This window comes from Salmo salar, chromosome 13 (genome assembly GCF_965601325.2).
Source record: "Salmo salar chromosome 13, fSalSal1, whole genome shotgun sequence".
NCBI classification, from domain to species: domain Eukaryota; kingdom Metazoa; phylum Chordata; class Actinopteri; order Salmoniformes; family Salmonidae; genus Salmo; species Salmo salar.
Genome location: NC_138303.1, coordinates 100,847,563 through 100,869,221, shown reverse-complemented (window position 1 = coordinate 100,869,221; position 21,659 = coordinate 100,847,563). Strand labels below are relative to the sequence as shown.

The 21,659-nt window shown below is 41.8% G+C and overlaps 1 protein-coding gene across 3 annotated transcripts in view; it reads right to left on the bottom strand.

Annotated features, from left to right (window-relative positions):
* Positions 1 to 21,659, bottom strand: part of apc (APC regulator of WNT signaling pathway) — a 60,758-nt gene that overhangs the window by 12,093 nt on the left and 27,006 nt on the right. For all 3 annotated transcript variants that reach the window (XM_014138656.3, XM_014138657.3, XM_014138658.3), the window contains 10 exons: positions 20,549 to 20,633; positions 20,271 to 20,460; positions 19,661 to 19,769; positions 19,373 to 19,489; positions 18,527 to 18,610; positions 6,336 to 6,416; positions 5,589 to 5,690; positions 5,130 to 5,291; positions 608 to 824; positions 171 to 266 (listed from right to left, as the gene is read on the bottom strand). In XM_014138656.3, coding sequence (XP_013994131.1) covers positions 171 to 266; positions 608 to 824; positions 5,130 to 5,291; positions 5,589 to 5,690; positions 6,336 to 6,416; positions 18,527 to 18,610; positions 19,373 to 19,489; positions 19,661 to 19,769; positions 20,271 to 20,460; positions 20,549 to 20,633 — 1,243 coding nt within the window. The remainder of the gene's footprint in view (positions 1 to 170; positions 267 to 607; positions 825 to 5,129; positions 5,292 to 5,588; positions 5,691 to 6,335; positions 6,417 to 18,526; positions 18,611 to 19,372; positions 19,490 to 19,660; positions 19,770 to 20,270; positions 20,461 to 20,548; positions 20,634 to 21,659) is intronic.

Below are 21,659 nucleotides of genomic sequence, written 5' to 3'. Positions count from 1 at the left end.
ATGAAACATTAAATCGATCAAATAAAGATTTTGTTTCCAAATTTTTTTCTTTTTTTAAGATAACTGCCTGGAAAGCAGTGGCAAGTGTCACCAAGTGGACTATCCTGGTTAAATAGCCTAAATAAAAAATTGCATTTGGTCAGAAGAACCGTTTTGGAGTGAATGCTTACCGAGCTCATTCATAGCGTGCCTGTGCTCTTCATCAAAGGACAGCTTCATTAAGACACACACCGCTGGGCAGATCTGATGCTCCACGGGAGAGGGCACTGGGACAAACACACACAATCCATTCTAATAAAAACAGATTACCCATCCAAATATCCATACCCTAACTAAAACATAGTTCATCCATCTGAAATAATAGGCCTTACTCAAGTTGTCCTGTATTACCCATCCAATTATTCATTTAATACATTAAACAAATCAAGTACAAGTGATCTGAGCAGGAGGTACTGGGGGTTTACTCCTCCAAATACACAATGAAAAACAAAACCAACACAATTCAATACAACCGTCGCTTTAGTCCTTACTGGGTTTTTGTCCTGCATTACTCGTCCAAATAACCATACCCTAACCAAAGCATGCAATACATCTGAGCAGGCCTTACTGGGGTTTTTATCCTGGTCCACTCCCCTCTCATGGTTCTCCTGCCACTCCCAGCAGGTCTCGCAGTAAACCCTGATCTGCTCCAGGAGGTGCAGCACTCTGATCTCTCTGCGCCCTCTCTTATCGTCAGGCTGGGAGTGGATAATGTTATGGAGGGCAGCGCTGGCTCTCGCCCGGGCCTCCTTGCTGCCTCGGGAGTTCCCCAGCAGCACTGAGTCCTTGAATTGAATAGAATTTTATAAAATAACAAACATTTAATCACTTGAAAGTAATCATAAAAACACTCCTTTCCAAAGTGGTCCTCGACGGAATAAATAACACCTAGCCTAATGATCAAATCAAAGTTTGTCACGTGCGCCAAATACAACAAGTGTAGACCTTAATGAAATGCTTACTCACAGGCCCTAACCAACAGTACGATTAAGTTAAAAAAAATAGGTATTAGGTGAACAATAAATAACAAAAAAAACAGTATAAAGAGTGAAAAATAACAGTAGCGAGCGAGGCTATATACAGTAGCGAGGCTATATACAGGCACCGGTTAGTCAGGCTAATTGAGGTAGTATGCACATGTAGGTATGGTTAAATTGACTATGCAGATGATAAACAGAGTAGCAGTAGCGTAAAAGAGGGGTTGGCGGGTGGTGGGACACAATGAGAATGGGGGTGTGCTCGGTCCTCCTATTCCTTTAGTCCACAATCATCTCCTTTGTCTTGATGATGTTGAGGGATAGGTTGTTACTCTGGCATCACACAGCCAGGTCTCTGACCTCCTCCCTATAGGCGGTCTCGTTGTTGTTGGTGATCAGGCCAACCACTTGTGTCGTCTGCAAACTTAATGGTGTTGGAGTCGTGCCTGGCCACGCAGTCATGGGTGAACAGGGAGTACAGGAGGGGACTGAGCACGCACCCCTGAGGGGCTCCAGTGTTGAGGATCAGCGTGGCAGATGTGTTGCTACCTACCCTCACCACCTGTGGGCGGCCCGTCAAGAAGTCCAGGATCCAGTTGCAGAGGGAGGTGTTTAGTCCCAGGATCCTTAGCTTAGCGAAAAACTTTGAGGGTACTATGGTGTTGAACGCTGAGCTGTAGTCAATGAATAGCATTCTCACGTAGGTGTTCCTTTTGTCCAGGTGGGAAAGGGCAGTGTGGAGTGCAAAAGAGATTGCATCATCTGTGGATCTGTTTTGGAGGTATACAAATTGGAGTGAGTCTAATGTTTCTGTGATAATGGTGTTAATGTGAGCCATTACCAGCCTTTCAAAGCACTTCATGGCTACGGACGTGAGTGCTACGGGTCTGTAGTCATTTAGGCAGGTTACCTTAGTGCTCTTGGGTACAGGGACTATGGTGGTCTGCTTGAAACATGTTGGTATTAGAGACTCAGACAGGGAAAAATGTCATTGAAGACACCTGCCAGTTGGTCAGCACATGCCCGGAGCATACGTCCTGGTGATCAGTCTGGCCCCGCGGCCTAGTGAATGTTGACCTGCTTAAATTGTCTTACTCACATCGGCTACGGAGAGCGTTCTCACACAGTCGATTTAGCTCGTCTGGTAGGCTCGTGTCCCTGGGCAGCTCGTGGCTGTGCTTCCCTTTGTAGACTTATAGTTTGCAAGCCCTGCTACATCTGACGAGCGTCGTAGCCTGTGTAATACGATTCGATCTTAGTCCTGTATTGACGCTTTGCCTGTTTGATGGTTCGTCGAAGGGCATTGCAGGATTTCTTTTAAGCTTCCGGGTTAGAGTCCCGCACCTTGAAAGCGACAGCTCTACCCTTTAGCTCAGTGCGAACGTTGCCTGTAATCCATGGCTTCTGGTTGGGGTATGTACTAGAGGTCGACCGATTAGTCGGCATTGCCGATTAATTAGGGCCGATTTCGATTTTTCATAAATCGGTAATTGGCATTTTTGGACACCGATTTCTGCCGATAATATTGCATTCCATGAGGAAACTGCATGGCAGGCTGACCACCTGTTACGCGAGTGCAGCAAGGAGCCAAGGTAAGTTGCTAGCTAGCATTAAACTTATCATGTAAAAAACAATCAATCTTCACATAATCACTAGTTAACCTAGTAATATCATCAACCATGTGTAGTTAACTAGCTTGTCCTGCATTGCAAATAATCAATGCGGTGCCTGTTTATCATCGAATCACAGCCTACCTCGCCAAATGTGGGATGATTTAACAAAAGCGCATTCCCGAAAAAAAGCACAATCGTTGCACGAATGTACCTAACCATTAACATCAATGCCTTTCTTAAAATCAATACACCGAAGTATTTTTTTAAACCTGCATATTTAGTTAAAATAAACTCAGGTTAGCAGGCAATATTAACTAGGGAAATTGTGTCACTTCTCTTGCGTTCATTGCACGCAGAGTCAGGGTATATGTAACAGTATGGGGCCGCCTGGCTAGTTTAACTAATTTGCCAGAATTTTACATAATTTTGATGGTTGTGCAATGTAACAGCAAAATTTAGACTTAGGGTTGCCGCCCGTTCAATAAAATATGGAACGGTTCCGTATTTCACTGAAAGAATAAAGGTTTTGTTTTCAAAATGATAGTTTCTGGATTTGACCATATTAATGACCAACGGCTCATATTTCTGTGTTTATTATAATTAAGTCTATGATTTGATAGAGCAGTCTGACTGTGTGGTGGTAGGCGGCAGCAGGCTCGTAAGCGTTCCTTCAAACTTTACTGCATTTGCCAGCAGCTCTTAGCAATGCTTGCTTCATAGCACTGTTTATGACTTCAAGCCTATCAACTCCTGAGATTAGGCTGGCAATACTAAAGTGCCTATTAGAACATCCAATAGTGAAAGGTATGTGAAATACAAATGGTATAGAGAGAAATAGTCGAAGCGTCATAATTCCTATAATAACTACAACCTAAAACCTCTTAACTGGGAATATTGAACCACCAGCTTTCATATGTTCTTATGTTCTGAGCAAGGAACTAAAACGTTAGCTTTTTTACATGGCACATATTGCACTTTTACTGTCTTCTCCAACACTGTTTTGCATTATTTAAACCAAATTGAGCATGTTTCATTATTTATTTGAGACTAAATAGATTTTATTTATGTATTAAGTTAAAATAAAAGTGTTCATTGTCCATTCAGTATTGTTGTAATTGTTATTACAATGTTTTTTTTTAACTAAATAAAAATAAATATACAAAAAAAACTAAAGAAACGGGCGATTAATTGGTATGGGCTTTTTTTGGTCCTCCAATAATCGGTATTGGCGTTGAAAAATCATAAATCGGTCGACCTCTAGTATGTACGTACAGTCACTGTGGGGACAACGTCCTAGATGCACTTATTGATGAAGCCAGTGACTGATGTGGTGTACTCCTCAATGCCATTGGAAGGATCCCGGAACATGTTCCAGTCTGTGCTAGCAAAACAGTCCTGTAGTTTAGCATCTGCTTCTTCTGACCACTTTTTTTCATAGACCGAGTCACTGTTGCTTCCTGCTTTAATTTTTGCTTGTAAGCAGGAATCAGGAGGATAGAATTGTGGTTAGATTTACGAAATGGAGGGCGAGCTTTGTATGCGTCTCTGTGTTTGGAGTACAGGTGATCTAGATTTTTTTCCCCCTCTGGTTGCACATTTAACATGTTGATAGAAATTAGGTAAAACTGATTTAAGTTTCCCTGCATTAAAATACCCGGCCACTAGGAGCACTGCCTCTGGGTGAGCAGTTTCCTGTTTGCTTATTTCCTAATACAGCTGACTGAGTGCAGTTTTCGTGCCAGCATCTGTCTGTGGTGGTAACTAAACAGCCATGAAAAGTATGGATGAAAACTCTTGGCAAATAGTGAGTTCTACAGTTTATAATAAGATACTCTACTTCAGACAAGCAAAATCTAGAGACTCCCTTATATTTTGTGCACAAGCTGTTTACAAATATGCACAGACCCTCCTCCTCTCACCGAGGAGTGTGCTGTTCTATCTTGACGGTGCAGCGTATATCCCGCTAGCTAAATATCCATGTCATCATTCAGCCACGATTCCGTGAAACATAAGCTGTTACAGTTTCTGATGTCCCATTGGTAGGACACTCGTGATCGTACCTCGCCTAATTTATTGTCCAATGATTGCACGTTGGCAAGTAATATTGACGTAACGTCAGCTTTGCTACTCGCCGTCTGCGGATCCTTACGAGGCACCCCGCTGTGTCCTCTGTACCTGCGTCTCTTTCTCTTGCCAATGACAGGGATGTTGGCCTTGTCGGGTGTTTGAAGTACATCCTGTGCGTCCTGCTTGTTGAAGAAAAAAAATCTTTGTCTAATCCGAGGTGAGTGATCGCTGTCCTGATATCCAGAAGCTCTTTTTTGCAGTAAGATACGGTGGCAGAAACATTATGTACAAACTAAATTACAAATAACGCGAAAGTTTCACTTGAAAGTATTAATTAAAACACTCCTTTCCAAAGTGGTCCTCGACTAAATAAATAACACCTAGCCCAATGATAAAGAATAAGACAAAGTTACCAAACAAAACCATTACAAACCTTGTCGTTGCCATGGAGGAGTTGGATGAGTAAGGGAAGACAGCCTGACTGGCGCATGGCGATGCAGCTGTCCTGGGAGCTGGACATGGCCAGCAGAGTACGAGACATGTCATCTTTATCATGGGTCCCCAGCATGGAAAGAAGGGAGTAGACCATCTCCACCTATAGGGTTAGAGGGCCGACCGTGAGAACAACTACTTTGAAGACACACCCTGATGATACATAGGTCAATTACTTATATCGAAATGGATCAAATTGTCCCACTTAGGATGCAATCTAATTTATGTGAGCTACCCTGTTTAAAAAAGCAATTTCTATTACATTTTTAAACTAGATAACATTTCACATTTTTGGTTTGGGCATACAGACAGAGCTCATGTGGTTTATTATGAAGGGGGGGTCATTTGATGAGAACAGTCATACTACATCAACCTGAGTGTCAGTAGAATCTCTGAATACCTTGGTGCCCAAGTGACTGGTCAGTCTGCGGGGCACAGAGTAACTACCCCCACCCAAACTCATTTCACTGGCAGAGTCCTGATCCAGGCGAGAGCTGGAACCCTAGATGAGAAACATTTATTTAGTTAAACTTTTTAAAAGCTTTTTTAAAATTAAAATGTAATCATATTGCTTGCAATTTCCTACAGTATAACATCTTTGCCTTTCTCATAAAAGCCATTAGTGTGACACAGTGTGACAGTTTTTTTTTCCCATAGAACATTCCCAGCAACCTCATTCATTCTGCTAAGAATCGAGGGAAGTCAGACTATATTACATTTTAAAAGTCATTAAAATATGAATCCAACGGTTTAATCGCAAGCCTCAGGGATAAAACCTACTCTGGAGTAAGACACGAATCATTAGCATTAAATGGAAAGTCAAGGCACTAAGCACGGCAAAAAAGGCAGCTCACGACAGCTCAGCCGAACTCTCCTAACCAACATTACCAGTCAGTCCAATGGCGGAAGATATTTTCTGGAGCATTATAGGACCAAAGGAAGAAAATGAATCCGTCACACGTTAACTTCGAATCTCAAGGTGGTGCAAGCACTGTGTTAGTTTGAGATGGACTACATTGCAGTCAAACTATGCAGAATCACAGTCTACAAATCACATTGCATTCCAATATGCTACTCATAATGATTTCAAAATGATCCCGTCAAACACGCCAATTGTCTTGGATCAGGTATGGAAGGTGAGTCTTACCTGAGAACACCCAGCGCTAGGCCCACCACTGTCCCCTGAAGCATGGCCTCCCTCATCCTGGGCAGCCGGGTCATGCTTGCTCTGCATGAGGAAAAGAAAGAGGGAAAGAAGGGTCAGACCTCCAGAGGAGTGAACCAATCATGTAGCAGGCTAAATGAGAGATGAGAGGAACGATTCAACAAAAAGAGAGAGGATGCAGAACCAGTCACCTGGAAGGAAGGGAAGAAGAGGCAGAATCCATTAAAAAAGAGGAAATAGAAAACAGCAGGAGGAGAGACTGGAAGGAAGGGAGAGAGAGAGCAAGACAGAATGAGGGAGTGAGAGAGTGGGCGAGGGAGACAGGGAGTGATGGCAAGAGAGATCGAGAGTGGGAGTGAAAAACTCAGAATAACCAAGCAATGGTGACTACGGTTGCAAAGGGTCGGAAGCTTTCCGGTAACTTTTCTGAGAAGTTTTTATTACAATACTGGGTGGGGTGAATATATTTTATATGACACAAACAAAAAATGTAAACTAGTAAATAGCCTACAGCAAAGTGTTTAACTTGTTAACCATTTCTGCTAGTTAGTTTATGCTACCATGTGGGTTTTAGCTTGCATGAGCCTGCTAACTGAGGAGTGTTAATTCACCCGTTTCCATACACGTTTAATTTTAAAACATCTTACAAAGGAGTTGTTTAACTTTGTGATAGTGGGCAGTATTTTCACGTCCGGATGAAAAGCGTACCCAGAGTAAACTGCCTGCTACTCAGGCCCAGAAGCTAGGAAATGCATATTATTAGTGGATTTGGATAGAAAACACTGAAGTTTCTAAAACTGTTTGAATGATGTCTGAGTATAGCAGAACTGAAATGGCAGGCAAAAACCTGAGAAAAATCCAACCAGGAAGTGGGAAATCTGAGTTTGAGTTTTTCAAGTGATTTCCTATCTAATATACAGTGTAAATGGGGTCAGATTGCACTTCCTAAGGCTTCCACTAGATGTCAACAGTCTTTAGAAAGTTGTTTCTGGCTTCTATTGTGAAAGGGGAGCGAATAAGACCACTCACAGTAGATGGCTCAGCTGAAAGCCTTTAGTTGTTGATCGTGTGCGGCCGTGAGCGCGAGCTCCGTTCCCTTTCCTTTCTAAAGACAAAGGAATTGTCCGGTTGGAATATTATTGAAGATTTCTGATAAAAACATCCTAAAGATTGATTATATACATCGTTTGACATGTTTCTACAAACTGAAATGGAACTTTTTTGACTGTCTGAACTTAGTGCCCGCGCCTTGTACATTTGGATTAGTGAACTAAACGCAAACAAAAAGGAGGTATTTGGACATAAAGATGAACTTTAACAAAACAAACATTTATTGTGGAACTGGGATTCCTGGGAGTGCATTCCGATGAAGATCAAAAGGTAAGTGAATATTTATAAAGCTATTTTTGACTTTTGTTGACTCCACAACATGGCGGGTATCTGTATGGCTTGTTTTGGTGGCTGAGCGCTGTCATCAGATTATTGCATGGTGTGCAAAGCTTTTTTGAAATCTGACACAGCAGTTGCATTAAGGAGAAGTTTCTTTAACCCCATGTATAACACTTGTATCTTTCATCAAAGTTTATGAGTATCACTGTAAATTGATGTGGCGCTCTGAAAATTCAACGGATGTATTGGAGGCAAAACAAAACACGCCAACATAAACTGAGATTTTTGGATATGAATATGAACTTTATCGAACAAAACATACATGTATTGTGTAACATGAAGTCCTATGAGTGCCATCTGATGAAGATCAAAGGTTAGTGATTAATTTTCTCTATTTCTGCTTTTTGTGACTCCTCTCTTGGGCTGTAAAATGGCTGTATTTTTTTGTGACTAGGCGCTGACCTAACATAATCGCATGGTATGCTTTCGCAGTAAAGCCTTTTTGAAATCGGACACTATGGTTGGATTAACAAGAAGTTTATCTTTAAAATGGTGTATAATACTTGTATGTTTGAGGAATTTTAATTGAGATGTCTGTTTGAATTTGGCGCCCTGCAATTTCACTGGCTGTTGTCGAGGTGGGACGCTGGCGTCCCACATATCCCAGAGAGGTTTAATCTAACTACTTAACTATTTATCTGTACATGGAAATGTATGAGATTTTTTTCTCTCATCTTTACAGGAAAATGCCATGGGCACTATCTGATGCATGGAGACATTTCACTGCCGCGAATGTAGAAGGAAAAGCTGTGTACATTTGCTAATACTATGCCAAATCATATGTGAAGAATGCAACAAAGATGCAGAATCATCTGGCCAAGTGCATAAAGTTCCCTCAGCACTCACAAGCGACCTGACAAAACTCCCTCTACTTCTATTTGTGGTGAAAGTGATGAATCAGACATAGCTCATGGTCCTCCTGGAATCAGAAGTTTTTTTTTTACTCAATGGAAGAACGTAGTCAAAGAAATACTGATGAATGTCATGCTCAAGCTGTGTATGCAACTGGTTCACCTCTGATGCTCACAGGCAATGTGTATTGGAAGATATTTCTGAATGTTCTTTTCCCAGCATACACCCCTCCAACCAGACATGATTTATATACTCATTTGCTGGATGCAGAGTTCAACAGAGTTCAAGTGAAGGTCAAGCAAATCATAGAGAAAGCAAACTAATGAATAATTAACTATATCTTCACCCCTCAACCAGTATTCTACAAGAGCACAGACACACCGGTCTCTACATTGCAGATGAGCTGAAGGCAGTCAATGACCTTGGACCACAGAAGGAATTTGCACTGGTGACAGACAATGCTGCGAACATGAAGGCTGCTTGGTCTAAAGTGGAGTCCTACCCTCACATCACACCCATTGGCTATGCTGCTCATGCATTGAATGTACTCCTCAAGGACATCATGGCACTGAAAACAATGGATACACTCTACAAGAGAGCCAAGGAAATGGTTAGGTATGTGAAGGGTCATCAAGTTATAGCAGCAATCTACCTCACCAAGCAAAGTGAGAAGAATAAGAGCACCACATTGAAGCTGCCCAGCAACACCCGTTGGGGTAGAGTTTTCATGTTTGAGTCTCCTGGACGGGAAAGAGTCTCTCCAAGAAATGGCCATATCACAGTCTACCGATATGGACAGCCCCATCAAGAGGATCCTCCTGCATGATGTATTTTGGGAGAGAGTGGTACGCAACCTGAAACCTATAGCAGTAGCCATTGCATGGATTGAGGGAGACAATGCCATCCTGTCTGACGTTCAGACTCTGCTTGCAGAATTAAGAAGAAATCCGTACTGCCCTGCCCACTTTACTAATGCTCCAAGCAGAGAACTGCAGTTCTGAAATGCATCAAAAAGACTTCTGCCTGAAGCCCAAACACACAGCAGCATACATGTTGGACCCCAAGTATGCTGGCAAGTGCATCCTGTCTGGTGTAGAGAGCAACAAGGCCTATGGTGTCATCACTACCGTGTCTCGCCACCTTGGCCTGGATGAGGGCAAGGTTCTTGGCAGTCTGGCGAAGTACACTTCCAAGCAAGGGCTTTGAGATGGGCATGCAATATGGCAGTCGTGCCAACATATCTCATCAGCCACCTGGTGGAAGGGATTTTGTGGATCTGAGGCTCTTTCCCCTGTTGCCTCCAAATCCCACCAACAATCAGCGCAACTGGTCCTTGTTTGGGAACACACACACACACACCAGGCTGACCAATACAAGGGTTGAAAAATTGGTGGCCACCTGGGAAAATTTGAGGCTTTTTGAGCCTGACAACAAGCCATCCTCAAGGTTGGAAAGTGACAGTGAAGATGAGGTCTCAGAGTTTGATGTTCAAGAGGTGGACATTGAGGAGGTCAAGGGAGAAGACATGGAAGCCTGAGAGGAAGACAAGCAAAGCTTTAGTTTCTAGACTATCATTTTACAGATGTATGTTTAAAACATTTTGGGGAGATGCGATGATCATTGGGGATCATTCAATATTCCGTTTGTTGTTCATTGAAATCATCCCATGTGAAGAGTCAACTCAAAGTTCTATTCGTAACTAAATTGTTATTTCTATTAGAAGGATTTAATCATTTGCAATTATGTCTACTTATGATAAGGTTAAAGGTTTAAGTTTGTCTCCATATATGGTAAATATATCCCATGCAAAAAACATCTACATTTAAATGGTATTAATATTAATTTGCATATATTTCTGTTAATTCCCACAGAAAGTTTCCACCTCTGAATATTCCCCAAAATGTGCAACCCTAATGGCGATAGAGATGGATATAGCATTCAGTCACTAGGCTAGCTAGGGCAGCTGCAGGAGCATCAGGCTTCCTCATCCCTGACCTACATAAGCTGTAGCTCAGCCTGCAGGATGACAGTCGAAGAGGGGGGAATTAAATGTGTCCAATCATTTATCCACTCATGTAGAGGGGGAAAAGCATGCGAGCCAGCACACATGCAGGGCATGAGACCTAGTAGCGTACACACAATTACCAACAGACAAAAACACACAAGCACGCATACTGTATGGGCCACCAAACAAACACATCTCACATGATGCAGGCATGAGTGCACTGGCTTGAATACAGTATTCATGCACACTGACGCATGAACACACACACCAAGGCCTTGTAGCTTCTCGGCTGTGCATCAAACAGGAGCAGAAGGTAGGTCACTGGTTGACTGACTGCACACATGCTCAGTCAGGTCAGCTAATGTGTCTAATGCTGTAGTCGAACAGGTCCCCCTTCATTCAATTAAAATTGGATGGAAAATAAGACGAGTATATAGATTGTGTGCAGGTCTGTCTCACACTGTCTCTTCTCTTTGTGCCAGATTGTGTTCAAATGCCTTCTCAACATGTATGTATGAATGCACAGTGCCATGCAAAAGTATTAATCCCCCTTGGCATTTTGCCTAATTTGTTGCATTACAACCTGTAATTTAAATAGAATTTTATTTGGATTTCATGTAAATGGACAAAATAGTCCAAATTGGTGACGTAAAATGAAAAAAATGACTTTCAAAAAAATTCTAAAAAAATAAAACAAAGTGAAAAGTGGTGCGTGCATGTCTTCACCCCCTTGCTAAGAAGCCCCTAAATAATATCTGGGGCAACCAATTACCTTCATAAGTCAAAGTCCACCTGTGTTCAATCTAACTGTCACATGATCTCAGTATACAGTTGAAGTCAGAAGTTTCCATACACCTTAGCCAAAAACATATAAACTCAGTTTCACAATTCCTGACATTTAATCCTGGTAAAAATTCCCTGTTTTAGGTCAGTTAGGTTCACCACTTTATTTTAAGAATGTGAAATGTCAGAATAATAGTAGAGAGAATGATTTGAGCTTTTATTTCTTTCATCACATTCCCAGTGGGTAAGAAGTTAACACACTCAATTAGTATTTGGTAGCATTGCCTTTAAATTGGGTCAAACGTTTCAAGTAGCCTTCCACAAGCTTCGCACAGTAAGTTAAGTGAATTTTGGCATACTCCTGACAGAGCTGGTGTAACCGAGTCAGGTTTGTAGGCCTCCTTGCTCGCAGACGCCTTTTCAGTTCTGCCCACAACATTTCAACAGGAATGAGGTCAGGGCTTTGTGATGGCCAATTCCAATACCCTGACTTTATCCTTAAGCCATTTTTCCACAACTTTGGAAGTATGCTTGGAGGTCATTGTCCATTTGGAAGACCCATTTGCGACCAAGATTTAACCTGTTTGGGATAGGGGGCAGTATTTTCACGGCCGGATAAAAAAAAACGTACCCGATTTAAACTGGTTACTACTCTTGCCCAGAAACGAGAATATGCATATAATTAGTAGATTTGGATAGAAAACACTCTAAAGTTTCTAAAACTGTTTGAATGGTGTCTGTGAGTATAACAGAACTCATATGGCAGGCCAAAACCTGAGAAGATTCTATACAGGAAGTGCCCTGTCTGACAATTTGTTCTCCTTCTAGGGCATCTCTATCAAAAATACAGCATCTCTGCTGTAACGTGACATTTTCTAAGGTTTCCATTGGCTCTAGGAAGGTGCCAGAAAGTGGAATGAGAGCTCTCCAGTCTCTGGGCGAAAAACAGCAGGGGTTTTTGTGAGTGGTCCTTCTGAGAACAATGACACTGAGGCGCGCGTGCACATAACGACTGCATTTTTTTCTTTTCAGTGTTTGAATGAACACAACGTCACCCGGTTGGAATATTATCGCTATTTTATGAGAAAAATAGCATAAAAATGTATTTTAAACAACGTTTGACATGCTTCGAAGTACGGTAATGGAATATTTTGACATTTTTTGTCACGAAATTCGCCGGCACGTCACCCTTCGGATAGTGACCTGAACGCACGAACAAAACGGAGGTATTTGGATATAACTATGGATTATTTCGAACCAAAACAACATTTGTTGTTGAAGTAGACGTCCTGGGAGTGCATTCTGACGAAGAACAGCAAAGGTAATCCAATTTTTCTACTAGTAATTCTGAGTTTAGGTTGTCCCAAACTTGGTGGGTGTCAAATTAGCTAGCCGTGATGGCCGGGCTATGTACTCAGAATATTGCAAAATGTGCTTTTGCCGAAAAGCTATTTTAAAATCTGACACCGCGATTGCATAAAGGAGTTCTGTATCTATAATTCTTAACCTGTTAGGGCTAGGGGGCAGTATATTTACACGGCCGGATAAAAAAACGTACCCGATTTAATCTGGTTATTACTACTGCCCAGAAACTAGAATATGCATATAATTATTGGCTTTGGATAGAAAACACCCTAAAGTTTCTAAAACTGTTTGAATGGTGTCTGTGTATAACAGAACTCATATGGCAGGCAAAAACCTGAGAAGATTCTGTACAGGAAGTGCCCTCTGACCATTCCTTGGGCTTCTTGACTCTCTTTATTGAAAATTTCTGATCTTTGCTGTAACGTGACACTTCCTACGGCTCCCATAGGCTCTCAGAACCCGGGAAAAAGCTGAATGATGTCTTTGCAGCCCCTGGCTGAAAGACCACTTACCAAAGGCGCTAATGTTTATCAGAGGACAATGAGACTGAGGCGCGTGCACGAGGCGACCCCCTGTTTTTATTTTGTCTCTCTTTGAACTAAAACACAGTTTCCCGGTCGGAATATTATCGCTTTTTTACGAGAAAAATTGCATAAAAATTGATTTTAAACAGCGGTTGACAGGCTTCGAAGTACGGTAATGGAATATTTAGAAATGTTTTGTCACGAAACGCGTCGGGCGCGTCACCCTTCTTTACCCTTTCGGATAGTGTCTTGAACGCACGAACAAAACAGAGGATATTTGAACATAACTATGGATTATTTTGAACCAAACCAACATTTGTTATTGAAGTAGAAGTCCTGGGAGTGCATTCTGACGAAGAACAGCAAAGGTAATCCAATTTTTCTACTAGTAATTCTGAGTTTAGGTTGTCCCAAACTTGGTGGGTGTCAAATTAGCTAGCCGTGATGGCCGGGCTATGTACTCAGAATATTGCAAAATGTGCTTTTGCCGAAAAGCTATTTTAAAATCTGACACCGCGATTGCATAAAGGAGTTCTGTATCTATAATTCTTAACCTGTTAGGGCTAGGGGGCAGTATATTTACACGGCCGGATAAAAAAACGTACCCGATTTAATCTGGTTATTACTACTGCCCAGAAACTAGAATATGCATATAATTATTGGCTTTGGATAGAAAACACCCTAAAGTTTCTAAAACTGTTTGAATGGTGTCTGTGTATAACAGAACTCATATGGCAGGCAAAAACCTGAGAAGATTCTGTACAGGAAGTGCCCTCTGACCATTCCTTGGGCTTCTTGACTCTCTTTATTGAAAATTTCTGATCTTTGCTGTAACGTGACACTTCCTACGGCTCCCATAGGCTCTCAGAACCCGGGAAAAAGCTGAATGATGTCTTTGCAGCCCCTGGCTGAAAGACCACTTACCAAAGGCGCTAATGTTTATCAGAGGACAATGAGACTGAGGCGCGTGCACGAGGCGACCCCCTGTTTTTATTTTGTCTCTCTTTGAACTAAAACACAGTTTCCCGGTCGGAATATTATCGCTTTTTTACGAGAAAAATTGCATAAAAATTGATTTTAAACAGCGGTTGACAGGCTTCGAAGTACGGTAATGGAATATTTAGAAATGTTTTGTCACGAAACGCGTCGGGCGCGTCACCCTTCTTTACCCTTTCGGATAGTGTCTTGAACGCACGAACAAAACAGAGGATATTTGAACATAACTATGGATTATTTTGAACCAAACCAACATTTGTTATTGAAGTAGAAGTCCTGGGAGTGCATTCTGACGAAGAACAGCAAAGGTAATAACATTTTTCTTATAGTAAATCTGACATTGGTGAGGGCTAAACTTGGTGGGTGTCTAAATAGCTAGCCCTGTGATGCCGGACTATCTACTCAGAATATTGCAAAATGTGCTTTCACCGAAAAGCTATTTTAAAATCTGACATAGCGAGTGCATAAAGGAGTTCTGTATCATTAATTCTTAAATTGTTATGTTTTTTGTGAACGTTTATCGTGAGTAATTTAGTAAATTCACCGGAAGTGTTCGGTGGGAATGCTAGTCACATGCTAATGTAAAAAGCTGGTTTTTGATATAAATATGAACTTGATTGAACAAAACATGCATGTATAACATGTCCTAGGAGTGTCATCTGATGAAGATCAAAGGTTACTGCTGCATTTAGCTGTGGTTTTGGTTTTTGTGACATTATATGCTAGCTTGAAAAATGGGTGTCTGATTATTTCTGGCTGGGTACTCTGCTGACATAATCTAATGTTTTGCTTTCGTTGTAAAGCCTTTTTGAAATCGGACAGTGTGGTTAGATTAACGAGAGTCTTGTCTTTAAAATGGTGTAAAATAGTCATATGTTTGAGAAATTGAAGTAATAACATTTCTAAGGTATTTGAATATTGCGCCACGGGATTACACTGGCTGTTGCGTAGGTGGGACGACTTTGTCCCACCTAGCCCAGAGAGGTTAAAATAATTATGTATTTTGTCAACGTTAATCGTGAGTAATTTAGTAAATTCACCGGAAGTTAAGTAAAACGTCTGTTTTGTAGATTTGTGAAGATATCAAAATACTTAAACTTACATGCAAAATACCTGCTGTTAACTTTAAAATGATTGGAATGAATTATCCAAAGAGAGTGTAAAGAAGATTTTTATATATATACAATATATACAATCTACGTTTAAAAAAGTACAATACATTTTGTTACGTGACATTTAACATTCTATGTACATAAGAGGCATACAACACGGATATAATTTACCTAATCTGTGCGACCAGAAAAATGTCTCCATAGTGGTCTATTGCACTATGATGTATGATTAATTAGGACATCACTATTTATTAACAGTGTTAAATGAAATATGTAAGACATGGAAATAAACAAGGAAATAGTCAGTGATATAGATTAATAGAAGTTATGATGAAACATTGTACTCATGAAAGCTGAACATACTGCATGAATATTAGTGAATATTACTGCAAAAATATTCTATATGTGTAGGGAAGTATTTAAACACTTGCTTAGGTCCAACCTCTGATCTTTCCAAGCATTTTTTATATGCTAAAACTATATGCTAGTTCTGAACATCACATGCTAATGTAAAAAGCTGGTTTCTGATATAAATATGAACTTGATTGAACAAAACATGCATGTATTGTATTGTATAACATAATGTCCTAGGAGTGTCATCTGATGAAGATCAAAGGTTAGTGCTGCATTTAGCTGTGGTTTTGGTTTTTGTGACATATATGCTTGCTTTGAAAATCGCTGTGTGATTATTTTTGGCAGGGTACTCTGACAATCTGTTTTTCTTTCGCTGTAAAGCCTTTTTGAAATCGGCCAATGTGGTTAGATTAACGAGAGTCTTGTCTTTAAAATGATGTAAAATAGTCATATGTTTGAGAAATTGAAGTTATAGCATTTGAGGTATTTGTATTTCGCGCCACGCGATTCCACTGGCTGTTGACCAGGGAGGTTAAGGTCTGGGGAGTTTCCTGGCCATGGACCCAAAATATCGATGTTTTGTTCCCCGAGCCACTTTATCACTTTCGCCTTATGGCAAGGTGCTCCATCATGCTGGAAAAGGCATTGTTCATCACAAAACTGTTCCTGGATGGTTGGGAGAAGTTGCTCTCGGAGGATGTGTTCAATTCTTTATTCATGGCTGTGTTCTTAGGCAAAATTGTGAGTGAGCCCACTCCCTTGGCTGAGAAGCAACCCCACACATGAATGATCTCAGGATGCTTTATGGTTGGCATGACACAGGACTGATGGTAGCACTCACCTTGTCTTCTCTGGACAAGCTTTTTTCCTGATGCCCCAAACAATCGGAAAGGGGATTCAGAGAAAATGACTTTACCCCAGTCCTCAGCAGTCCAATCCCTGTACCTTTTGCAGAATATCAGTCTGTCCCTGATGTTTTTCCTGGAGAGAAGTGGCTTCTTTGCTGCCCTTCTTGACACCAGGACATTCTCCAAAAGTCTTCGCCTCACTGTGCGTGCAGATGCACTCAGACCTGCCTGCTGCCATTCCTGAGCAAGCTCTGTACTGGTGGTCCCCCGATCCCGCAGCTGAATCAACTTTAGGAGACGGTCCTGGCAATTACTGGACTTTTTTGGGCACCCTGAAGCCTTCTTCACAACAATTGAACCGCTCTCCTTGAAGTTCTTGATGATCCGATAAATGGTTGATTTAGGTGCAATCTTACTGGCAGCAATATCCTTACCTGTGAAGCCCTTTTTGTGCAAAGCAATGATGACGGCACATGTTTCCTTGCAGCGAACCATCGTTGACAGAGGAAGAACAATGATTCCAAGCACCACCCTTCTTTTGAAGCTTCCAGTCTGTTATTCGAACTCAATCAGCAAGACAGAGTGATCTCCAGCCTTGTCCTCGTCAACACTCACACCTGTGTTAACGAGAGAATCACTGACATGATATCAGCTGGTCCTTTTGTGGCAGGGCTGAAATGCAGTGGATATGTTTTTGGGGGATTCAGTTCATTTGCACTGCAAAGAGGGACTTTGCAATTAATTGCAATTCATCTGAGCACTCTTCATAACATTCAGGAGTATATGCAAATTGCCATTATACAAACTGAGGCAGCAGACTGAAAATTAATATTTGTGTCATTCTCAAAACTTTTGGCCACGACTGTATGCATGTATGTTTACTGCTCTAGGGATATAATTTGTTTTGATTATCTTATTATGTATTGATATATTTTTTCCCCCTCTTTATGCGATGCGCACTGCAGAGAACACCGGAAGAAGAATTATCACTAAATTATCTGAACTATTGTAATGCGTGTCAATTAATCCCATAAGGGATGGGTTGCCAACTGGCGATTTTACACGAAAATAAAAAGTAATTCGTCATTCATTCAATGGCGCTCTTTTTAATATTTAACACAAGGAGAGAGGACAGGAGAACGCCTATGGTTGATTTCACCCCCCAGAATCAGGGTCAGAAGTTATAAACCTGGAAGGAACAAGAGTTGCTTCCAGCATTCTAGTGTTCTTAGGAGCCGCTGTAAATAAATGATGCTCCTGTTTAGAGGAGAAGAACACTGCAAAATGATTGGATGAGAGAGGACAGTGTTCAGTTCAGATAAAAATCACCATATATCGGATCAGTAACAAAGCATTATTGTACACTTGTCCATGTAACGCAGGGATGGAGGCTACGCATCAATCCCCATTGTATAGAAAGGGGAATGGTGCAGTTAGCACACCCAGTACAACATCGAGGATTAAATGGATATCAGCGAATGTGATGGCTGACTGACATGGCACGACACTCAGATGTAAGCAGCTTTTGGTTCTTTACATGACTAAAAGCCAACAAACTGTTCCCACAGAATGCCTGTTGAAATGGAGAAGTCCACACAGGCCAGGCATTAGCCAGAATACAGAGAAAGTATTGCCAGAAATTACTGTAAATACATTTAGGGTTGGTTTCCCAGACACAGATTATGCTTAGTCCCAGACAAATCAAAGGGCATTGTAGTCATTTTGAACAGGAATAATGCGTCCGGGAAACCAGCCCTAAATATATTTACAGTGAGATATTCTGTACCTCTATTGTTTCGGCAATACTTTCTCTATTCTGGCTAGAACAAGGCCTAGAGGTACATTCTAGTGTATTACATCTGAGGCTGGGGTGAGTATCACATACCTCTGGTTCTGCAGGTGGAGACTGGACATGCTGTTGGATCTTCAGTATGTCCTTCTCTATCTGCTGAATACGAGTCACCCTCACCTGAAACACAGCAGGACATTTACAGGAAGCGATCACTCAGAGGATGATAACCCGGATATTACAATTACCAAATCAAATGTTATTAGTTACATGTGCCGAATACAACAGGTGTAGACCTTAGTGAATTGCCTACTTACAAGCCCCCAACCAACAATGCAGTTTAAAAAAATGCAGACAAGAGATGAAAGTAACAAGTAGTTAAACAACAGCAGTAAAACAACAATAGCAAGACTATATACAGGGGGTACCGGTACAGAGTCAGTGTGTGGGGTAACCGGTTAGTTGAGGAGACTGGACATGCTGTTGGATATAACACTGACTAAATTAAAGCATTCGTAGATGCAGAATGATGTTGTAGAATTTTGTCATTCTAAGTCAATTTACTAAATGTTCTACCTCCTCAACTGCCTACATATCATCCTACTTAATCAGTATCCTTACTGACCATTCTGTTCTTCCTGTGTGTATATGTTTCCTAATCAATGACTCATCCCATACATGTAATTGCTATACCTGCTCTCCCTTTCATTTCAATGTATGCATTCATCATTTTTTTATTTGAACCTTTATTTAACCAGTTAAGAAAAAATGATTTACAATGACGGCCTACCGGGGAACAGTGGGTTAACTGCCTTATACAGGGGCAGAACAACAGACTTTTACCTTGTCAGCTCAGGGATTCGATCCAGCAACCTTTCGGTTACTGGCCCAACGCTCTAACCACTAGGCTACCTGCCACCCCAAATTCATCTCATCCCTGACCTGTGCCCTCTTCTCCATATCCTGGCAGGTTCCCAGCTGTTTCTCCATGGCAGCTCTGATCTGCCTCGCCTCGTACTCCAGTTGCCTACGGGTCATATCCGTCTGCAGGGAGAATTGCTGCAACCGCAAACAGGATCAACAGACATCAGGCTTGACGAAATGTTGAATATTTAATAATGCAGAGAGGATAACTGCATACGGTCAGTTATGGTATTTTGGGAGTATCTATAAGTCACTATACTCCATCCCAACACACGGCATAATGCTGAACGACAAATAAACACTTACATTCTCAGTCAGTGGTAGGCTGTCGATCCTCTTGGTGAGGTTCTGCAGCTGTGCGTAATACTGATCCTTCTTCTTCTCCTCTTTCTCCAGCTCCGCCATCAATAAGGACCTGACAGGACAGACACAATCGCACCAATCAATTGTAAAACTTTTTTATTTATTTTTAAACTGACCGAAGTCAGACCAAATAAACTCTAATCAAAGACCTAAGACAAAAACACATACACCATACCAAAATAAAACAGGGTAGGTGTCCCTGAATACGACCGCCTAATGCATCCTGTCTGTGACTAATGCCAGGAATACACTTTGCAACCTAACAATGTTAGCATGATGTACTGTGTGATGGAAGCCCTCACACTGCACCATTGCACTCATAATGTGATTTGGCCGGGAGAGGCGCAAACCACTCATCAATTAATATTGCAGCAGTAAATCAAAGTGGATGCATCCCACATGGTACCCTATTTGCTATATAGCCTGAAAGGGCTCTGGTACTGCACTATGTAGGGAATAGGGTGTCCTTTGGGATAGAGACTAAGTATAGCCTACATTACTCAACAAAGACAAAGTAATGTGAAAATACAAGATAATGCAAGCAGGAGCTCACCTCTCCTTCTCCAGCTCATCCAGGTAGCCAGCGCTGTCTCTGCCCCCATTGGACAGCCCTCTCTTGGGGAGGGAGCCCAAGGAACCAATGGGGCTGCTGTCCCCTGAACGCCCAGAGCCTGAACCTTGCATGGAAGACGGCTGAGGTCTCAGCTTCACCCCTGGGTAAGTGTTAGGATCCAGGCTAATTTCTACCGGAGGAAGGAATATCAGAATTGAGGTTATTTAATAGAACGGATTTCAGTCAGCTAATTCTGTCACCCCATGTGTGATGCGTACCTTTCAGTCTTTCTAGGAGATCGATTTGTCCGGATGAATCGGTAGAGTCTTCTTCAATGCTTCCCTGTATGTGTTTCAGCACCTCCTGATATAGAGGAAAAGCAATCGGTTTTAATATATTGTTTGTAAACACACAACCGCGAATAAGAGCACTGAACAACATCTAGGTGCACACAAACACACTTCCAAAGGAAAGAACAGCAATGTTCTTTTAGTTTAGAAACAAAAACATTTAAGCCACAAAAATAAAGTTAATCCATTTCACACCTGAAAAAAGTCAAGCCAAACCTACTGACTCACTGCAGTGCAAAATAGAATGTTTGCCTCAACCCCCCCCACCATCCCATTCCAGAGACAAGGAACCGGTGGTTTGTCATGCTGCCTGATGGACAGGGTGGAACAGAGAGGAGAAACATCCATCCACCGGCTTTGATGTACCATCAAAAACCAAATCAAATTTAATTTGTCACATGAGCCGAATACAACTGGTTCAGACTTTACCGTGAAATGCTTGCTTATGAGCCCTTCACAACGATGCAGTTTAAAAACCATTATTTAAAATGGTAACGCAAGAGGAATAAAATACACAAGAATGGAGCTATAGGCCTCCCGAGTGGCGCAGTGGACTAAGGCACATCATCAGTGCTAGCTGTGCCACTAGAGATCCTTGTTCGAGTCCAGGCTCTGTCGCAGCCGGCCACGACCCGGGAGACCTATGGGGCGGCGCACAATTGGCCCAGCGTCGTCCCGGTTAGGGGAGGGCTTGGCCGGCCGGGATGTCCTTGTCCCATCGCACTCTGTGGCGAGCCGGGCGCCTGCACGGTGACAGTCGCCAGGTGTACAATGTTTTCTCTGACACATTGGTGCGGCTGGCTTCCGGGTTAAGCGGGCATTGTGTCAAGAAGCAGTGCAGCTTGGCTGAGTTGTGTTTCGGAGGACACACGGCTCTCGACCTTCGCCTCTCCCGAGTCCGTACGGGAGTTGCAGCAATGGGACAAAACTAACTACCAAATGGATACCACGAAATTGGGGAGAAAGTTTCATTTTTTTCTTTTTAATCCAGTACTGTATTGTAGGTTGGACCCTAAGTCTTTATGTTCCTAAAGAGCAT